Source organism: Saccostrea cucullata, unplaced genomic scaffold, assembly GCF_032062105.1.
Source record: "Saccostrea cucullata isolate Sc308-1 unplaced genomic scaffold, CSIRO_AGI_Scuc_v1 ctg15171, whole genome shotgun sequence".
Classification (NCBI taxonomy): Eukaryota; Metazoa; Mollusca; class Bivalvia; order Ostreida; family Ostreidae; genus Saccostrea; species Saccostrea cuccullata.
The window spans coordinates 298-23,705 of record NW_026927385.1 but is presented as its reverse complement, the minus strand read 5'-3'; the positions used below and the strand labels follow the sequence as shown (position 1 = coordinate 23,705).

The 23,408-nt window shown below is 34.0% G+C and overlaps 1 protein-coding gene across 1 annotated transcript; it reads left to right on the top strand.

Annotated features, from left to right (window-relative positions):
• Nucleotides 1–290: 290 nt before the first annotated feature.
• On the top strand, nt 291–22,177 carry LOC134274313 (focadhesin-like; the record flags this gene model as incomplete). The annotated part of the gene is made up of 8 exons (XM_062756587.1): nt 291–314; nt 2,045–2,112; nt 2,205–2,343; nt 3,682–3,801; nt 11,817–11,939; nt 20,194–20,271; nt 21,791–21,962; nt 22,055–22,177. Coding segments are annotated over exons 1-8 (847 nt in total), but the record flags the coding sequence as incomplete, so codon positions are not given.
• Between the last annotated feature and the right edge of the window lie 1,231 nt (nt 22,178–23,408).

The following is a 23,408-nucleotide window of genomic DNA, read 5'->3' as shown; positions in this document are numbered from 1 at the left end:
GGGGATAACCAAGAAACAGTAGAAGATAACTGTGGGAGGGGATAACCAAGAAACTGTAAGAGATAACTGTTGGTGGGAATAACCAAGAAACAGTAGGAGATAACTGATTGTGAGGATAACCAAGAAACAGTAGGAGATAACTGTGGGAGGGGATAACCAAGAAACAGTAGGAGATAACTATGGGTGGGGATAACCATGAAACAGTAGAAGATAACTGTGGGAGGGGATAACCAAGAAACAGATAGAGATAACTGTGGGAGGGGATAACCAAGGAACAGTAGAAGATAACTATGGGAGGGGATAACCAAGAAACTGTAAGAGATAACTGTTGGTGGGAATAACCAAGAAACAGTAGGAGATAACTGATTGTGAGGATAACCAAGAAACAGTAGGAGATAACTGTGGGAGGGGATAACCAAGAAACAGTAGAAGATAACTGTGGGAGGGGATAACCAAGAAACAGTAGAAGATAACTATGGGTGGAGATAACCAAGAAACAGGAGGAGATAACTGTGGGAGGGGATAACCAAGAAATGGTAGGAGATAACTATGGGAGGGGATAACCAAGAAACAGTAGAAGATAAGTGATTGTGAGGATAACCAAGAAACAGTAGGAGATAACTGTGCGAGGGGATAACCAAGAAACAGTAGGAGCGTAAAACAGATTTCTGTTGAAGTGAATTTAAGGGGTTTTAGCTAACTTGAGGATCAAAGGAGATTGATTGAAGATTATTCTTCTAACTGAAAATTTTCTTTGTAATTGCCATCATATACTATAACCAAATTTGCCACAAAACAACCATAAGGAATATATATTTTTATGTACTTATAATGAATCACTTTTGTCCTTTTCATTGGAAAGTTGTTAACAACTGACTGCTCTCAGACTGTACAAAAAAACAAATTGAACTTTATCCATTTCATATCAGGAACTTGTAATGTCAGCATTAGAAGAAAAACATGTTGAACTTTTTAGAGAGTAAATAACCAATAACAACAGCCTTCAAGGTCCTTCATTTGTTACATGATCCATAAAGTTAACAAACAAATAGGCCAGGCCATGCAAATGTGGCTAAAATTATTTGATTTGGGAATTAAATTCCAATTAAAAAAAATATCAACAACAGCTAGTTATCATGATATGTGTCAGTGAGATCAATATGTCCAGTATTTAATTAAATAAGTTTACCTTCATGAGCTGATTGCATGTCGTGTGATTTCTGAATTTATGTGGTTGTAGCTAATGCTTATTAATTGATAAAAATTTAAAGAACATTTTCATCTCGGTCCCATTGAGTTGAAGATGATTAAATCAGTTATATGACCCGACAAAAATATGACCGGAGTATAAAGTGTTTGCCATTTTAGTCTTCCATCTTCCATTCATTTTGTCTTTTTTTCTTTCTGATTGTTCATCTGTTACATTTTGCATATAGCTAAGTTTAAAAAACTATGTAAGATATTTTTATCAAACATCATCTGATGTTACATTTTGATGAGAAATTTCAGCTGCTTCAAAAGTTTCTGACCATGACCTTTTCTTTGACCTTGATAGTTTGGTGAGAATTCATCAAATGTTTCCAATTCTTTTTTTACCTTAGTCTTCATAATGATTTACGTTCTATTGTATATCAAGCTCAGATTTAAAAAAAAAAGTGTCAAGGTATTTTTATCTAAACACTTAAACATACTTCTTCTTCCTATCCTGTGCTGACCTGCATATCGAGTGTAGTAGCACATCAAACACAGCTTAAATCCTCTTATTTACAGTTAAAAACTTATGTTCTGCATGGTAGGGTGATAGGAATCAGCCATAGTTGCATGAGCTGCTTCTTGAAGCACCAATGGTACTGGCTTCTTTGAAATGATCTGAGAGGCTGTTCCAGTCCCTGATGATCCTAATCATACTAATGAGAACCTGTCAATTGTATCCATTTTGTTTTACTTTGACCTTCCCTGTGACCTTTGACTTTGAAATTGTTGAATTTGTTTTCACTTAAAGTTTTTTTGTAATGTTAACTGTTAAATTTATGCTTTTTTGAAGGAGGTTGTAGAGATGTGGAATACTTTTGATAAGTTGGAAGATGCTTGTTTTACTGGAGGAGATGACAGGTTTGCTTATTTGTACCTCCCTTATTAATCATAATGATCCATTTATACTCTTTGATATTCTTGTTTTCCCCCCTATTATGTTGATTTTTCAGTTGTGGATGCCTCCTAGGCCTTGGTCTCTCAGTGTCTGCCCTTTGTAATAATTCCAAGACTGAGGCGAGGGCACATGTTCTCACTGTTCTAGACAAATTTCAGGTACACTCCACCTCACCAGGAGACATGGCTCACCAGGTAAATAGTTTGACTAAATGTCTGGTATTATGCCATCACTTTGAGAGATATCTCTTTTACTTTCAGAGATATCTCTTTAACTTGGAAAGATATCTCCAAAAGTAAATGAGATATCTCTCTAGGTGAAAGAGATATCTCTTTGACGTTCAGAGATAACACCATAATAATACAACAATATTATTCACGGAAGTACATAAAGGAATTTTTAAATTTCAACATATTCATGATATTCCACATTATAGCTTTACTAAACATGACAAGTAATTTAATGTTGTCTAGATTTCATATTAGTAATGGTTGATTATTTCATAAGCTTAGAAAATTTGGTCCATTTCATTTGAGATTTTATGCTAAGATCATTCCAAGTTTTTTCTCTGTTTAGCGTCCACCCATCTTTCAAAAACCTACCTACCTATTTGCAAAAAACACACAAGCCAAAACATAAAACACAGGCTTAAAAGTCATAAAAATGATGCCCTTCAAATGATTTGCTCTAACTAAACTGCTTTAATAGAAGAAATATCTATTCTTAAGCAAAACAAGGGATTAAATGCTTAAAATACTCCCAGTATAACTTACTGTACAGAATTATTCGGAGAAATTGACAAAATTCAAAAATTTAGACGAAATTAATCAATTCAGGACTCCTGATGTTGTGTGTTTTTTTCTTATATGGAGTGTCAAAAACCAAGGCGCACGCGGAGACTAAACATAGAAAAAACTTGGAATGGCCTAACTTTCTTTTTCCAGAATATTAAACTTTTAGCATTTTTATCAATGAAGTTGCCATTATTATTTGTTGTTTCAAACAAGGGATTTATAGCATTTTTTCTACATAGTATATATATTATTTTGGGTATTACATGCTCAGTCTTTTTCTTATAACAGCAAAATTACTCCAGAGACTTTACTTCCTGTTTGGCTTTTGTTTTAAAGGGGAGAATTGAAGGATTACTGGAAAAGAGATATCTCTTTCATTAAAAGATATATCTCTTTAGCTTAGAAAGATATCTCTTTTTGAAAATCTAAAGAGATACATCTTTAACTAATTAAGAAAGATATCTCTTTTAACCTTGTTAAAGAGATATCGATATCTAATTGAAAGATATTTTTATTTCACGAATAAATGATGAAAGGGCTTGACATACACAACCACACTGTTTTTATTCTGGACTCCACTTTATTTTACACCATCACGTTTATGCAAAACCCATTGTGATGTCACAACTGTGGGATATCATAAAATTATCCAATGAGCCATATCCACAAGATAAATATGTAAACATGGGATTAAATAAAATTTTGTTATTATTAATAAGACTGTTTTGATATTTCTAGGTACTCAGTGTTGGATTGGCATTAATCCAAAGTGCTGCCTTTAGTGCTAACATAGTGTCCTCAGACAAAGTACTGTCAACTGTAGACAAAGTCATCAAGGATCTGGGGGAGGCTCCACAGGTAATAAACAAAGTACTATCTACTGTAGACAGCATCATCAAGGATCATCAAAGTCATCAGGGAGGCTCATCAGTGGGTAATAAACAAAGTATATCTAATATAGACAAAGTCATCAGGGATCAGGGAGAGACCACAGGTAATAAACAAGCATCTACTGTAGACAGATCAAGATCTGGGTGAGGCTACACAGGTAAATAACAAAGTACTTTCTACTGTAGACAAAATCATCAGGGATCTGGGATTGGCTTCATGAGTAATAAACAAAGTACTGTCTACTGTAGACAAAGTCATCAGTGATCTAAGAGAGACCACATATAATTAACAAAGTACTATCTACTATAGACAAAGTCATCAGGGATCTGGGAGAGACCACAGGTAATTAACAAAGTATTGTCTACTGTAAACAAAGTCATCAGGGATCTGGGAGAGACCACAGGTAATTAACAAAGTATTATCTACTGTATACAGCATCTTCAGGGATCTAGGGGAGGCTCCACAGGTAATAAACAAAGTACTATCTACTGTAAACAAAGTCATCAGGGATCTAGGGGAGGCTCCACAGGTAATAAACAAAGTACTATCTACTGTAGACAGCATCACCAGGTATCTGGGGGAAGCTCCACAGGTAATAAACAAAGTACAGTGAAACTTCTCCAAACCGGTTCTCCCTGAACATAGGCCAAATTTATAAGTCCCTGCAAAATTCTTAACATTTCTTAACACATACAAACTTCTTTACACATAAAAACTCTCATAAAACTGGGCGCTCCTGAAAACCGGACACCGGCCACTTTTCCAAGAACAAAAGTTAAGAAACATAGGAAATTTCCCCTCATCATACTGGCCACTTTTTGATTGCAAGAAATTTAACTGTCATTGGCCAGAGGGGTAATAATGACAGGCCGGAAGTGTGAAAAATAGCCTACCCACCAGAGGTCAGAGGTGTGAAAAACTGAAATGGCCATTAGACATTGTAAAATGAAATGAAACTCATCTTCTATTTCATTTAGAGTACACAAAACATCAAGCAACTAGTGAATTTAAATCACAGAATGAATCAACAAATTATCGCATGCCATATTGTAGGGGTGGGACGATATACCGATACACCGATACATTCCGATATTTTCGTCCAAGATACGGTTTACTTTACAAGCATTCAAATATCGGTACGAAACAATACACGAACGACCTATCAAAAATTGAAAATGAAAGTACCTGTCCTTGGAAAATGGTGGCTTGTACGAAGTGAAGAGATGATGTTGATATTGAAAACACACTTTAGAACTAATAAGTCGTTAGTTAGGGGTAAAACTTTTTTCACTTTTAAGCAGCCTTGGAAGATTGGACAAGAAAAGTTCAGTATGTAATGTGTGTTATACACAGAAAGTATCGTTTCCAGAACATTTGATATTATTAATTGTTAGGGCCAAAATAAAAAATAACTTTGTTTCCCGTAAAGCGACCAACCCAATTAAATCGCGCTGACTGAAAAGATTTTTAAATAAGAAGATTCAATTTTTTTCTATTCTTAACCAAGTTTTATAAAATACAATTTCATCAAAATCAGTGTTTATCAAATGGGCCAACGTTGTTCTACTGTGATTTTCAAGCATTTGTTGGAAACAAAATGGCGCCCAGATGTGATTACAGAGAATAAGTTCTTCATAAAACAACGGCGACGTCTCAATCTTATGCCTTTAGCTAATTAGACTTCTTCATTCTTGAAACAATTTGATGATAGAATTTACCGTGACTAATTAAGAGTGTTTCGGAGGTGTCTTGGCGTCTCCATGTGAGTGAATAAATGTTCGAAAGGGACGTTAAACAACAAACAAACCTGTCCGTTGAATTTATGGTATGTAATACATGGTATGGCCCGCCTCATGAGCAGATCATTCAATTTCACTGCATCTTATTTAGAGTTTTGATCTAATAACCAGTTCATCTATGTTCCTATGTTTACTATATGCCATTATGGAACCATAGGAGTTGTTTTAAATATGTCAGCATATTCATCCTGATAAAAATAAATCAGATGTCCTTTCTTCATGCTTTTATTTATGGGTTAAACTTCGTGACTATGACACACCCCTACTAATGTGTTCGGAACCTTTTATTTTTCGGTGTTCTGCACATTATAAAACCCGATGAGTTCAGAGTAGCTCTGGTAGTGGCTCTGGCGAGAGTTAGCGAGACTACAGCGAGATAGGGTAAATTATTCACGGAAATGTGGCTAGGAAGAGACTTGCACGTGGAGACATGGTAAACAGAAAAGTTATGTTGCGTTTCAGTTTTCACCACCCTATAATATCTGTAGAAATGTACTTCAATCGATCTCTCTTGAATTCATTCAAACTTAAATAAGTATTCTCTATTTTACAATTTCTGCAGTCATGGATTAAAATTTCTTTTAGGACAAATATTCTTGCACGGGAACCCGGACTATATTTTTTGGCATCAGATTAGCAAATGAGGCACCAACATGACTATAACTGACAAATCAGCTGAATGAGAATTGCATTATGGGTTACTACGAATACTACAGGAATTTTACGCTTGAAAGAAAAGGAAAATCGTATGGCGATCGGAAAGGCACAAAGACCATTTTTCCATCCATTTCATAAATGAAAAGCATTTTTTTAAAAATTGTTTATTATTTTCATGCTAACAATGACAAACAATTCATTTGTTAAATAAACGGCGGAATTCTAGGGTTCTCAAAGTCACGCTGCAATTGAAAGCGATTTGCCTCTCTATTAATTCTTGTGTTGTACTATCGGTGATTACAATTGTCAGTTGGATTCCCCGACGAGTATAGTTATGTAAAAACTGTTTTGTCCGTTTAAATGCATAAGAGATGCTGCTCGTTTTCTTTACCCTTGTTGAAGCCCTAGTGTTCTGAACTTGACACAAAGTACATTTTATTAAACATATTTTTGTCTGATCAACAAAAGATTAAAAACGCCCGTGACATATTTCATACTTTTTAATCTTTGTATTTTGTTCATAAGAACATTTTTTTTAAAATTTTGCTCTCCATTGACATGATCATAGATTGACCTGAACCACGTGTTCGAACTAAAATGTAAACATGTATTTGGCGTAAACGTTGCTTTTCAAAGATTTGTCATTTGCTCGTGGTAAGATCCTTTGTGTGTATTAATAACAATAGCCATATAAGGCAAACAAAGGTTTGTCATACTGGTGTAGATGATATTACACATATTTTCCAGCGTATCGGTCGCAAGTGTGCTATAATTTTTGCCGGAAATTATGGTAAGATAAATTGTTATTTAAACCCCCCACCCCCCTTTAGCCACCATTTGCTGTTGAAAATCATGAAAGTCTTTCAGAAAGGTCTGAAAACACATACAGACGGTATTCAAACAGACTATACCAATTTCCTGTTTACTGACAATTTTATTTATAACCGGTTCTTCCATCCTATAACCTTTGAATGGGTCAACCTAAACCACGTGTCTTGAATTTAAATCACAATAACAATAGTAGGGGTCGACATTGTATATAGCATTTTTATCATTTGTAAATTCGGTTTGGTTCAATTAAATATTGTTTACATACTCTTTCCAAATAGTTTTGAAATCATGATTCAAATTCCTGAGAGGTCCAGTTTATATTTCTTTAATTATGTCCTGTACGATTGGTTCTTTCTTTGCTTTTAATCTCTTTGAGATTTGTTGGGACGACATTTGAACATTTCCCCATTGCTCAAATTTAGACGTAATCATCACCTTTTTGCCATTAAGCAATGGGGGATCTTTTTGAGCCAGCATCGTCTGTGACACTGGACATAAGTTTTTATGGTCCCTTTTGAAGGACCGTATTCAACATTCCTCATTGGGATTTGAACCTGCGACTTAAAATTAGCCACTTATTTCTTAACTCCAAAGCAAAATGCTCTAGAACCACTGCAAATCTCATGGCCCTCAAAAAAGTACATTGATTGTCTATAAGCACTTGAGGCTGAAGGTTTGAAAAAATATACATGTACTTGGATGTTCGGTCTTTGCGTATTTGAGAATTTTTTTATTCGATTTACATAAGTTATGTACTATGCCATCGTGAGATATTTCACACGTTCAACTGAATAACAGTATTGAATTAATTTAATAATGAATTTTGCTTTTGAATGGAATATGATACTTAGCATTTTGTGCACAATTTGCTTTCTTTTGTACTTTTCTTATTTATAAAAGGTAATTTTCCATTAAATTTTAGTATTTATTTTCAAAGCTGCTGTTAGAAAAAAAAAATTGTTTACCTACCTACCTAACCAGCTTGAGAATTTAGGGTCGGGTTAGGGGAAACAAAGATATTTTTAATTCCGGCCTAGTCTATCTTGTACTTTTTTTTGTAATCTCAGCTTGGCTACAGACTTTCAGCAATTAATAATAATGTAAATGTGATGTTTTCTAAATAAATTTTTAATCAGTGTTCTCTGATGAACTACACAACTATCTGTAAACAACTTCTTAATTAATAGTAATTTGGTAATAATAATATGTACCCGGTACATGTATTATTGTTTTTGCATAGTTTTAATCAATGAAACTTCTAGTATTAATTTCAAAGCACACATGATTTGATATAGAATATTTTGTTGGTTTAATGTCAAGACAAAAAAGAAATAAAATGCTAATTCTTTTAAATAGTTTTATAATTTATCATAATATTGAGATACATATCGTATCATGCTAATGTATCAAGATATGTATCGTATCACAAGATCTGTATATCGTCCCACCCCTACCATATTGCATCATCTTTTTTAAAATACACATAAACAGCTTTACTGTTAAAAAATGCTAGGAAAAAAATAAGGTAAAATGTTTATCAAAATATACATTTCATAATTAAAATAACAGAAGTTTTGCTCAGATATGTTTTAATTATTTACTTTCCACTGAAGTACAAACAATTTTTTTAATGACGTAAGTGATAGACAGATACATGCAGTATACTTTATAGAGTCTAGTTAAGGTAAAGGGTCTGATTTATTTCTTTGCATGTGGTTAATAAAAGTAACTTTCCATGATGTATCTGTTCTTATTTTGAATTTCTTTTTATAAAAATCAACATGTATAGTCGAATTTATCCTCACAATAATAATTTACATTTTTTTAGACCTTAAGAATACATTAGGTGTCTCCCAATAATTAATACTGTAACATAATGACAGATAATTATAACAGACACCAATTATATATTTTTCCTAGCATCTGTCACATATAGTTCTGCAATTCTTCAATATGTTAGATTCTCAGGAAACCAGCCATCCCTTTAGTCCGGCCATTTCATTCAGTCCGGCAGCTGGCCGGTTTAGAGAAGTTTTACTGTACTGTCCACTGTAGACAGCATCATCAGGGATCTCGGGGAGGCTCCACAGGTAATAAACAAAGTACTGTCTACTGTAAACGAAGTCATCAGGGATCTAGGGGAGGCTCCATGGGTAATAAACAAAGTACTGTCTACTGTAAACAAAGTCATCAGAGATCTGGGGGAGGCTCCACGGGTAATTAACAAATTACTATCTACTGTAGACAGCATAATCAGGGATCGGGGGGAGGTTCCACAGGTAATAAACAAAGTACTGTCTACTGTAAACAGAGTCATCAGGGATATGGGGGAGGCTCCCCAGGTAATAAACAAAGTACTGTCTATTGTAGACAGCATAATCAGGGATCTGGGGGAGGTTCCACGGGTAATAAACAAAGTACTGTCTACTGTAAACAAAGTCATCAGGGATCTAGGGGAGGCTCCATGGGTAATAAACAAAGTACTGTCTACTGTAAACAAAGTCATCAGGGATATGGGGGAGGCTCCACAGGTAATAAACAAAGTACTGTCTACTGTAGACAGCATTATCAGGGATCTTGGGGAGGTTCCACGGGTAATAAACAAAGTACTATCTACTGTAGACAAAGTCATCAGGGTTCTGGGGGACGCTGCACAGGTAATAAACAAAGTACTGTCTACCGTAGACAGCATCTTCAGGGATCAGGGGGAGGCTCCAAAGGTAATAAACAAAGTACTGTCTACTGTAAACAAAGTCAGCAGGGATCTGGGGGAAGCTCCACAGGTAATAAACAAAGTACTGTCTACTGTAAACAAAGTCATCAGGGATCGGGGGAGGCTCCACGGGTAATAAACAAAGTACTGTCTACTGTAAACAAAGTCATCAGAGATCTGGGGGAGGCTCCACGGGTAATTAACAAAGTACTCTGTTCTGTAGACAGCATAATCAGGGATCTGGGGGAGGTTCCACGGGTAATAAACAAAGTACTGTCTACTGTAAACAAAGTCATCAGGGATATGGGCTAGGCTCCACAGGTAATTAAAACAAAGTACTGTCTACTGTAGACAAAGTCATCAGGGATCTGGGGGAGGCTCGACAGGTAATAAACAAAGTACTGTCTACTGTAAACAAAGTCAGCAGGGATCTGGGGGAGGCTCGACAGGTAATAAACAAAGTACTGTCTACTGTAGACAAAGTCAGCAGGGATCTGGGTGAGGCTCCACAGGTAATTAAAACAAAGTACTGTCTACTGTAGACAAAGTCATCAGGGATCTGGGGGAGGCTCCACAGGTAATAAACAAAGTACTGTCTACTGTATACAAAGTCATCAGGGATCTGGGGGAGGTTCCACGGGTAATAAACAAAGTACTGTCTACTGTAAACAAAGTCATCAGGGATCTAGGGGAGGCTCCATGGGTAATAAACAAAGTACTGTCTACTGTAAACAAAGTCATCAGGGATATGGGGGAGGCTCCACAGGTAATAAACAAAGTACTATCTACTGTAGACAGCATTATCAGGGATCTTGGGGAGGTTCCACGGGTAATAAACAAAGTACTGTCTACTGTAGACAAAGTCATCAGGGTTCTGGGGGACGCTGCACAGGTAATAAACAAAGTACTGTCTACCGTAGACAGCATCTTCAGGGATCAGGGGGAGGCTCCAAAGGTAATAAACAAAGTACTGTCTACTGTAAACAAAGTCAGCAGGGATCTGGGGGAAGCTCCACAGGTAATAAACAAAGTACTGTCTACTGTAAACAAAGTCATCAGGGATCGGGGGAGGCTCCACGGGTAATAAACAAAGTACTGTCTACTGTAAACAAAGTCATCAGAGATCTGGGGGAGGCTCCACAGGTAATAAACAAAGTACTCTGTTCTGTAGACAGCATAATCAGGGATCTGGGGGAGGTTCCACGGGTAATAAACAAAGTACTGTCTACTGTAAACAAAGTCATCAGGGATATGGGCTAGGCTCCACAGGTAATTAAAACAAAGTACTGTCTACTGTAGACAAAGTCATCAGGGATCTGGGGGAGGCTCGACAGGTAATAAACAAAGTACTGTCTACTGTAAACAAAGTCAGCAGGGATCTGGGGGAGGCTCGACAGGTAATAAACAAAGTACTGTCTACTGTAGACAAAGTCAGCAGGGATCTGGGTGAGGCTCCACAGGTAATTAAAACAAAGTACTGTCTACTGTAGACAAAGTCATCAGGGATCTGGGGGAGGCTCGACAGGTAATAAACAAAGTACTGTCTACTGTAGGCAAAGTCATCAGGGATCTGGGGGAGGCTCGACAGGTAATAAACAAAGTACTGTCTACTGTAGACAAAGTCATCAGGGATCTGGGGGAGGCTCCACAGGTAATTAAAACAAAGTACTGTCTACTGTAGACAGTATCTTCAGGGATCTGGGAGAGTCTCCACAGGTAATAAAGTACTTTATACTATAGACAAAATCATCAGGGATCTGGGGGAGACTCCACTGGTAATTAACAAAGTACTGTCTACTGTTGACATTATCACCATCAATATGGGGGATGCTCCACAGGTAATAAACAAAGTACTGTCTATTGTAGACAGTATCATCTGGAATCTGGGGAGGTCCCATACTAGGTAATGAACACTGTAAGTACACTGGGGATGGTGTTTTTAAAATGCAGATGTGATGTTGCTCATTTCCTTGTTAATACAGAGTGCAGGAATTGCCATGGCTGCTGGAACACTTTTGTACAACCTAACCAGAGCTGGGATAACAGGAATTACTGACTTCCAAGTACAGCTGCACCAAACGTGGACAAAGAACCTGACTTCCTCAGTAAATATGAAAGCTTAAAGAGCTAGGTTCACTTTATGCATAAAATGGATCTGCCTTTATATTAATTGATAAACAATTACACTTTTTCCCATTTCATATGTCAAAATAAAGTAGAGACTTAGTGCCTTCATTTCCTATAATATATATCTTTTTTAGAATCAAAGTATTGGAAAACAGGCTTTGTGAAAATGCATTTTTTTATTTTGCAAAAAACAGGCAATTATATGACTACCTTAAGCAAAGAATTAAAATATAAGCACAGCCCACAATCTAAAAATTAAAACATGTTCTTTAATCTTCAGAAATAGATCTTTCATTATGTAACTGCATATTTTGGGTCAGAGGTTGTGCTCTATTTGAAATATTGAAAAAAATGATTCAATTTTAGGACATTTTCAATCAAATTCACAGGGTATTGGGAAAATGACACATTTTATGACATCAAAATGTATTGACTAAAGGGAAACTAGTGTCATGTTCAATAGATACATGGTCACCAACAGTCCAAGTTATAAATACTGCATTTTCAACCTTAACTGAGCAGTTTTGATTTTTAAGAAATTCTAAGGGCCAAAAAGGCCCTAAGTGGCTCTTGCTCTTTAATACACATTCTTAAGAATAATACTTGTATGTTTACAAAATTGATGTCTTTCTGAAAACTAAGCATATTATCTTTATCCTGCTGCAAGATCATTTTAGCACATTCATGGTCTTCTGTATATGTCTAGGTAACAATTCTGTCCTGTAGTTTACAGGAGAGTTGATTTCCTCTTCATCAGTCTGTGTGTCATTGTAACTATTCTGTCCTGTAGTTTACAAGAGGATAAAGAATGACTGCACTTAAGGACGTTATTTGGAACCTTTTCGGCTACCCATTTGAAGCTTAACGTTACAATAAATCGTTGAATTAATCTATGATTAATGTGCAAGCATATGCTTTTGACATTTATTTCTATAATTTTTCGTCATACATATTTCAATAATTACATAAAACGCTATTGAAAAGAACATGTTTAACCCATAAATTCCGGAAAATTGAACTGGACCGCTTTCGATTTTAAGGTCGCAGCACAGGGGCGGAGACATTTAAATCGCATGGAAATGGATCATAAGCGCATGGTTTTCCGTATTTGATTTATATTATATATATATAAAAAAAGAGACCGAGAAGAGGGTTTTGTGTTCATTTTGTACAAAAAAGAAATGATTAATAACCATGCATATAATTTCATTGATTTGTATCAACGTAAGTAAGTAGAGTTAGTAAGTAAAGAGCAGAATATTAAGAGAAAAAACAAAAAGTTCATAAAAATAATCACAATTGTGATAAACATATGTATGCATTTTGTACGCTTAGGTTGGTAGTGCCTGTTTTGAGAATTATTGGTAGATGAAAATGACACTGAAATACATTTTATTTTCTGAACATAATGGGCTCTCTTCGCATAAATGAAAAATAATTTGCAACCTGTCTATAGGATAATCTGAAATAAGTACACACAGTAAATCCATATATGACCTTGCCATTTGATTATTGGCAGAGTTAATTTTCAAAAAAAGTTTTGATCGGTATTCAGAGTACAAAGGACAATGCATTTAAAAAAATGAATTTCGGCTTCTACATTATCAAGCACTGCATATTTTTCTCTATCTAACGTTCTTATAAAATTGGAATGCTTAAAATTTCACTGCTCATGTATTATTTGCTGTCAAGCAGCGAATTAACTAAATCTTAAAATCATTAAGTGTTCGTACCTACAGTGTATTAAAAAAAAAATGACATTTTCACTTTAACTTAATCGTATTGAATAATAATTGTGGACTTATTAGTAACGTAAAAATAAAATAAAAAAAATAGTTTTTTTAATGATGACTGTGGGCTTCTACCCTGACCTAAAACTGGTCGGGCTCCCGTTTTCAAATTTCTGGATCCGTCACTGCTATATGTACAGCATGTAATCAGCAAAATAATACCTTTTTTCTTTAAAATACCTCGAACAAAAACACTATAGTGAAAGAAATCAACGTAAACTTTAAAACGCTAATAAAATGTACGCAAGGATCTTCAATATTTTGAAGATGGAAGTACATGTAGATATGAAAAGAATTTTCCAACGACTGACACAACGAAAGCGTGTCGAACACTTGAATGTCACGTGAGAAAAGTGATTATAATATCAAAGGGGTCACATGGGCTTAAACTCGTAACCTGCTAATTTAGTAGCTATCTCGAGCGAAGTTTGGGTACATTTTTTAAAAAATTAGATATGAGCCGCAACTTGACCAACATTGTCCTTCGGATATGTATAAGTTTTAGTTAAAATACACATTCTGTGCAAATGAGAAAAATGGTCAAGTTGCGGCTCGATGTAAACAATGTCGTTGAAAACTGGTATGCATATGAATAACAATAGAAATGAGACAAAACTGTTAGACCCCTGTTTCAAAAGCTAGTGTCGCTCGGCATTATTTAATACTTTCATGTAATATAATAAACCAAAACCTGCTCTTAAGATATTGTTTAATACCCATATAACATAAATTTAATGAATTTTGGAATTTTATTTTGCGCAAATCATTGGGATCCAACTCTCATAGCTTAAGTGCAGTCATTCTTTCCTCTTCATCAGTCTGTGTGATATTGTAACTATTCTGTTCTGCAGTTTACTACAAGAGGGTAGATTCTCTCTTCATCAGTCTATGTGTCATTGTAAACTATTCTGTTCTGCAGTTTACAGGAGAGTTGATTTCCTCTTCATCAGTCTGTGTGTCATTGTAACTATTCTGTTCTGCAGTTTTCAGGAGGATAAATTTCCCCTTTATTAGTCTGTGGTAATTATTCTTGTACTTTGCAGAGGGATAGATTTCCTCTTTATCAGTCTTTGTGATAATTACTGTATACAGGGAAATTTTTGCCCATTTTTTATAGTTGGACAAATTTTAAAAATCTGTGTAAATTTATAACTGGGCAGAATTGTTCACAAGTGCAAAAGGGCAAAAATAATACAGGGTGAAAATATAATCCTTTATACAGTAATTTGCATTATATTCCCCTTCAACAAGTTTTTGATTAGAGTATGGCATTTCAATTTTTAATGGGAACTAAAATAACACTAATGTACTGTTATAGTGCATATAAATTTATATAATTATATTTCAGTTGTTAATATGTTTACTTACTGATATACAGATTTTTTTTTATCTTAACCAATACGTATCTGACCATTAATTAGCAGAGAAATGAGAATCTGTCTACATAAGTAAATGTACTTATGACGTACATGTAATGACTGGGCAAAATTGTTCACAAGTGGAAAAGGGCTAAAATAACACAGGGTGACAATATAATCCTTAGATTATATAGTATTCTGTCTTTTAATTTATATTAGGGTAGATTTTCTATTCATTAGTATGAGGGCTGTGTTATTGAGACATCGTGTATATTTTTCTTTCTAATTAACGTCTTTCGGTGAAAATTCGCATATACGTTTGACAAACACTAGGAATTCATAAAAGCAAAAAATATTTCACAAATATTGAATTTCTTTTCTTCAATGGTCTATAAATGTGTCAATGGTAGTGTCACGAAATCAAATATTTAAAATATGTAACATCAACGTTTAAACCCCCGTGGACCCATAATAAAGGCGATAATAATTCAATTTATGTTTATAATTTTCAATTTTATTTTGACTTCATGTTTTGTAAATTTGTTAGAATTCTGATCTGAAATATGGAGATCATTTAAAAAATTACGCGCAGTAAAGAATTCTGATAATGACGAAAAAATGGAATTTGACGTCAAGTTGGAGCAGCGAGAGAATTAAAATCTTTTAAATAGCTCTATTTAAAACTCTTTTCCAGACTGACCAACCTAATAAAACAATAACAAGAAGACTGCAAAACAATTGTTTAAGGGTTGAGTTTCATTAGTTTATTTTTTTCTGACCAATAATTCAACTAGAGTAAAATCGGAAGCTCTGGACGACCATCAATTTTGACTTAACGTAATCAATAACGTTGATCCGTGTTGCGTAAATCGGCACTGCATGATGCAAAGTCATCCTCTATATATGACAAATAAAAATTTTACACTGGTGAAGTAACAGCACACACTTTTGAAGAATCATTTAAGAAAAGAGAAAGTTTGATTTTTGTAATGTTATATATAATAACAAAGAAAAAGTAAACACTTCCCGATCGTTTCACATGCGAAAATATCTCCGGCTGACGTAACGGAGCATGCTGCTCCAGGTCGATAGAAATATGCATGCATGTTTATAATTTCACTAGACCGTATCTAATTATCCTATAAATTAGAAATTTTGCATATTTGTTCTATTCTTTCTTTCTAAAATGTTGATGAATTTTCCTGAATTTATCTCTGCTCTTTATAGAGTTAGAGTAAATGTATAAATAATTTCCGAACAGCCCTCGTATATGTCTTGTTGACTTTGTTTCTATTTAAATATTTAGTCCCTTACTGGTGAAACTAGAGGGTAATATAGGTTTCCTCCTTTTCTGTCCATCGCTCTCTCTGTCCTTCTGTCAGTTTGTCCCTTTTGGAATTTCACTCTTTAGTAAATGCTTGCAGGTATTGAGCTGAATTTTAGAAAACAAATAAAAGTTTGCATTATATTACCCTTCAACAAGTTTTTGATTGAATTATGGCATTTTCAGTTTTTAATGGGAACCATATTACACTTACTAATGTACTCTTATTATAGTGTTTATAAATTTATATAATTATATTTCAGTTGTTAATATGTTTATTATTGATATACAGTTTTTTTTCTTAACCATACATATCTGACCATTAATTAAGAGCCATTCTCTGTAATGACTTGAACTTTTATATAGGAGCTGTGGCACGCATAGTCTCAGAATTTCTCCAAACTCTCTATTATAAAAGTCTTTGATACCCTAAACTGAAATCAGGCAAAAATTGGTTGCTATGTTTTATAGTTACCATGGCAACGTGTCTTAAAGTTCGGAAAATGGCATTTTTTAACATGTTTAGAGCCCCATAATTAACATTTGCGGCAAAGCAAACAATTGGCAATGACTGTTTCCAAACGTTGAAGGTCAGATGTCTCAAATGCATGACAAACATGTTTGGTAAATCAGCTATTACATACGTTACTATGGTAACAAAGTATTCAAAAGAAAAAAAATATTCATTGAATTTTATAAAGTCATACATGTAAAAATAAAAAAGCAATTATAGGATGAAATGTAACCAAATGATAGAAAAAAAGAGCCTTGAAACATATACCAAGAACAAAATATGATATTTCATTTTGGTTGGCAATGGTTGCCAAGGTTTTTTATACCACAGAGAGACTTCAAAGTAACACTCTGTATGTTTGTCCTATCTTTTAAAAAAGCACATTTTCTCATAACTAATGATCAATTTTTAAAGCTGTTGGTGTGCTCCTAGTTTTCCCATTTGAAAAAAATCAGATTAGATTCTTTAAATAGAGCGTTGCTGTAAGCAGAAAATATATGCTTAAAAACCTGAAAAATATTTTCTGTCCTTGGATACGTTATAAATGTAGATTCCCAAAACTTTTATGATTGATATTTATTAACAGCTAACCTGACTTTTAATTTTGACTATCATCCAATCTCTAAGTGGATGCAAGAAGTTGGCACACAGGGTTTAATATTGATATAAAGTTCACAAAATCGAACATTTTCCCTTCTTGGTTACCATAGCAACAGTGTTGTTTTCTTCATCAAATTTTATCAATATATGATATTCAACTTCAGTTCTAACAGATAAGTACGATTCAAGCTGAGTCCTTTAATTTGTTTCTTGATTATATGGCAATTTAAATCTTAAAGCAGCGAAAAATAATTCACTTGTAAGCACTGGTACTTTGTTTCTATGGTAACACTGCAAAGTAGCAATTATACCCAATTTTTCTTATGGTTTTGGTGTGTCCTAAGGATGCATATTTGCCAATCTTGAATTTTCATGTTTTTCCTCAAGACAGTAGCATTAACCCAAACTTAGTTACTGGTTTTGCATGGTTACACTGTGTTACCATGGCAACCATTAAAGTTATTTATAGAATAATATTGCCTATACTTATATACTTAAGGTCAAACATTTTCATTGTTTTTCTTAAGAAGTTGATTGAGTTTGAGCAATTGTAACACCTACCATTAGTGAATACGGAGTGTTTTTCAGCATATTTCAGCATTTTAAATGTATTCCAAATGTACCCTTGGTTACCACTTACTTAGAGATATATTCTAAACAGTTTCTTTACAGTATAAGTGACATCGAGGTGTCATGTTTTTGTGGGAATGATTTGTTTGCTTTTTCTAGTTTTTATTAAGCCACAGTCAACATTTAAAGTGGCTGAAAATCTGTTTTTCAAACTTTTCCGGCTGTTGCCATAGCAACCGAGACACATAGCAACGAAATTTTGTTTGATATTTGTTTCTGGTGTCAAGTACTAAGCATGGGTGAAGTTTCATCAAAATCGGTGACCATGCGTGGCAACGAAGTTTAAGTGGTTACAGAGAATGGCTATTAATTAGCACTGTAAAATAAATATAATTAGAAATGCATCATGAAAAGCTCTGAGAAATAGCTCAAGAATAGATGCCATAGATTGCACTAATTTGGAGTTTAGTACATGAAAAAAAAAGTGTGTATGTAAAAGATTTTTATTGAAAAACTGAAAAAGTGTTGAAACTTATAAGATTTGGATATTTATATATAAAGATCAAGGGCCACTTAGGGTTTTTATTTTTCCAAAAAATCATAACTGCTCAAATTTGGTTGAAAATGCAGTATTTATCACTTGCATGGACCCAAGGTGACCATGTATCTGTTGAATATGACATAATTTTCTATCTAGTCAATGTATTAATTGTCATGTCGTGAAATGCATCATTTTACCACATCCTGTAAAATCCTTTAAAATTCCAAAAGTTGAAGTATTTATAGAACACATTTAGCTACATGTAGCAGACTCATTTGTTACCTAGCTATGAGTGGACTATTTTGTTGATCCCTGAGTATCCGATTTCTCTTGTTTTGGGGGGCATCAGTTTATTTTAGATAAATTGTTTAGATTTCTAAATAAATTGCTTTCTATGGACCCTGTGACATGTTGTATTATACTCACTACAGGTAACTGTTAAAGTCTATAGGTGCCTTGTTAGAGAAAACCTTCAAATGCATGTCAAAAAGCTGTCTTAGTAAAATTATTTATTAATGATAATTGTTTAAAAAAAAGTAAAAATTAAATGTAAACTAAGCCAAATTAAACAAATTCAAGTTGTGATCTTTGATTCCCTGGTGCCACGAATTGTTAGTGAAATAATAAACATTCAGTGGGGCAATGCTTGATTTCCCAGAAGTCCTTGTGTAGGAAATGATTTAACTGACACAAATGATTATTCTCAATGAAATATTCTTTTGATATTAAGTTGTATACAGATAAATATTTTCATGGTGGTGATTCAAGGTTATATGTGATCAAGGTTATCATTCATTATAGTTTTATCTCTGGAAAAAAAAGTTGCATGCCTAAAAGAAAGTTTGATCATCAATAAAGATAGGTTATTAGTTACAAACAATGATCTATTTTTTGCACAATATGGGGTTTTCCCATCAGATTTGATGCAGTAATCATATGAAGTATGATTAAAAAGAATTCATGTTATGTAAATATTGATATGGAAGGTGTTGTATTGTTTGTATATGAGAGACGGCTCTCGAGTAGGCTGCTAGGAGGTGTACATTGCTAGCTGAAGAGATGATAAGCCTTTTATCACAGGATTTCTATCAGCTTTTATCTTTGTATTTGTTTCACTTTGTTAATTCATTTTATTTCCGCTTCCCCCTCTTCTCTTTGTAAATTAGTAGTCCTGTTAATGTACTGATATTATGTAAACATTATGACTTTTAATACAACAATGTCAGATACCACTGTTTAAAAATAAAAAAAGAGATACACAACTTTGTATGATCTATTGAATTTATTTAAGGTACATTGATACTCTGATAAGAGAGTTAACTCTTAATGACATGAATGTCTATTATTCCTTTATAAATTTGCCAAATTGAAGTGTCTTTTTTGTCAAATTTTGCCCCGCAAGCCATGCTATAATTGTTTGAATTTTACTTAGAAAATATATCTACTTTGGAAAATTATAAGAGTTAAAGAAACATTTTATATGAGGGAGCAGAGGGTTTATGAACCTTAATTTCACTTTGTATTTTCTCTACCAGGAGAGCCCTCCATTGTTGAAGGTGGCAGCCATGACTGGACTGATGGCCTTGATTGGCTCTCAGAAAGCCCTCACATCGGTAAATACTCATATAATTCATAGTTATATATTGAATATTAAAATCTAGGCATTTAAAGAAAAAATTAAATACAGTCAAACCTCCTTATCTGGAACTCAATGAGGCCGATAAAAAAACTTCGAGATATACAAGGATTCGAGAAATGATCCAGGGTAAAAAAAAATTTAAGAATACGGGTTGGGACTTTCAAATGATTTTGACATATCCATGTATTTGAGATATCATTGTTTTCAAGGTACTAAATTTCAACTGTACAAATTAAGGTCAGATGATACCTTCCCCAAATTTCTGTTTTGTATATCTTCATAATCTATGAAAAATATACAAAAATTTAATTACTTTCTGATTTCTAAATTTGTTTCTAATTGTTTTTTAATATTTGAAACACTAAAAATGTGATTTTGGCAAACTACGTTTTTTCTTCCTAAAGGATTATATAAGAAATGCCATCATCTGGTATCTCGCACAAATGCCTGGTAAGGTACTTCAATTTTTTGTGAGTAAACATGTTAAAGTAGTAATTCTTTAATGACAAAATCTTAGAAAAAATTATATATCATGAGGAACGTCTTGTCTGTCCTTAAGAGGATCTAACAATTTTCTTTTTTACATGACTGATTTTTTCCCCTTATTTGTAATTAATTACTACTCTAGGTGCCTATCTGACATTTCTGTGATTTCACTAATATTTATGGATCAGTTTAATTTCCTTTGCTTTCAAAGTACAAATTTAAAGATTTTTAATATATTTTATAACATAAAATTTCATATATATAACATCAGCTCTTCTTCACTTACAAAAACAAATCCCCATGTACCAATAATTTTTCCTTGTACCTTTAAGTTTGACCCATAAAAATGTGTTTACATGTAGAATTGTTTTTATGATTGCTCTCTATTTTAAAGGCGACTTATTTTTTTCTCACCAGTCCTGTCTTGCTTGAAGCACAGCTTCTAGGAGGTCTCTCCATCTGTCCGTCTCTCAGTCTGTTATTCTTTCTGAGTATTACATATCAAATTTTGAATGATATATTTATCCAAAAGTCTTATGTCTTTGCAATGAAATTTTATTTTTTAATTATAACTTCCTCTGACTTTATAGAGAAGAGTCTCTTTGATTTTGAGGTCAAAGATAAAGATAAAAAAATCATATATCATATCAAAGATAACTTAAGTTCCTCTTGAGTTTTGAATATCAATTGAATACGACTCGTATTCTGATTTGGTGGCGAAAGGGTCTAAGATCAAGGTCAGGAACTTTTATATCTCAGAAAAATTTTTCCAGATGACAAATTAAGATTGCATTAAATCTTAATGTGGTTGATCTCTCTAGATTAAGAAAGATATTCTCATTAATCATTAGGTCAAATGGTGAAAGGTCAAGGTCAATCCCTCTTTGCATGCATTCTCAGTCTACAGGTTTTATGTCTTTTTCTCTCACATTTGTTTTGTATTTAAAAGGGAAACGGGAATTTAGTGAATTATAGCTGGTTATACACTGAAATTTATCTTTTTTTAGAGCACAGAGCCTTTGTCTATGGCTTTGGGTGATGTGAATGTTGATGAAGTAATCCAGGTGATGACACAGGTCGTTTCTGTGGGAGATGACATTGGCATCCAGAACTCAGCAGCATGGATGTTAGGGAACCATTATCTGTCTGTTTCCTCAGTATCAGAGACCAGAACCAGTGGTATGTCATTAATTTATCAGAAACCAGAACCAGTGGTATGCCATTAATTATATCAGGGACCAGAACCAGTGGTATGTCATTAATTATATCAGAGACCAGAACCAGTGGTATGTCATTAATTATATCAGGGACCAGAACCAGTGGTATGTCATTAATTATATCAGGGACCAGAACCAGTGGTATGTCATTAATTCTATCAGAAACCAGAACCAGTGGTATGTCATTAATTATATCAGGGACCAGAATCAGTGGTATGTCATTAATTATATCAGGGACCAGAACCAGTGGTATGTCATTAATTATATCAGAAACCAGAACCAGTGGTATGTCATTAATTATATCAGAAACCAGAACCAGTGGTATGTCATTAATTATATCAGAATTAATTATATCAGAAACCAGAACCAGTGGTATGTCATTAATTATATCAGAGAACCCAGAACCAGTGGTATGTCCTTATTTATGCCCTGTTCACACGACGAGTTTAATTCGCAGTAAATTAATGCGAAGTAAACTAATGCGAATCAAATTAATGTGAATTAAATTGCGTTCACACGACAGCTTATGCGAAGTAAACTAATGTGAATTAACATTTTTTCTTCTACAGTCAGGCGTCAGTAAGTCTATTATGACGTCATTTGTAAATCACGTCATGTATGCAGAGCCATCCTTTGATACATCATGTAGTGGCTACAGGTATCAGGGTTCGAAATTAGCGAGAAATACTCGCAAAATGCGAGTTGATTTTTAAAACAGCGAGTAAAAATAGAAGACACTCGAAATTTTTAGCGAGTGGTGATTTTTCACTCAAATACTTTCGTATCCATATTTTTCTGGTAATTTGTCTTGCTTTTTGAAATTTGAACAGAGTCGCAATGCATTCGGTAAACCTTGGTTGATTGTGTTACCAAATCTCAATCAGCTGATGCAATTTATACAAAAATGTTTCATTGTAGTTTTATTTGACATATAAAATGTGTCAACCTAGTCAAAATTTACCTTAGGTAAAAGAGGAATCATTATTTATAACATCAAATAATTTCTTCCATAACTTTCTGAAGTTCGTTTTCTGCAGCTAGAAAGCCATGTTAGGTGCCCGCTGTAAATATCACACCTGGTTAATTAAGTCCGGGATGTTTGACTCCATTATTCAGTAGCACAAAATCCCAACTTACCGACCCTTGATCATATTGATTTTTTTTTTTTGGAATGTTAAAAGGAATAAATATATTTTAATGTTATTTTTTTAAAGGCCAGATTACCTTTTTTTTTAATGTAAAAACATTGATGATCTTAATTCTGTACTGACCCACTAGAGAAGGCCCTGTATTATTATTGATTTGAATGAGCATGAAAAAGACATTTAATCCTTCTTTTAATTTTAGCTAGTGGATCTTCATTTTAGCCTGTAGATTTTATATGTACAGGCTAAAATTAGCCTGTGGA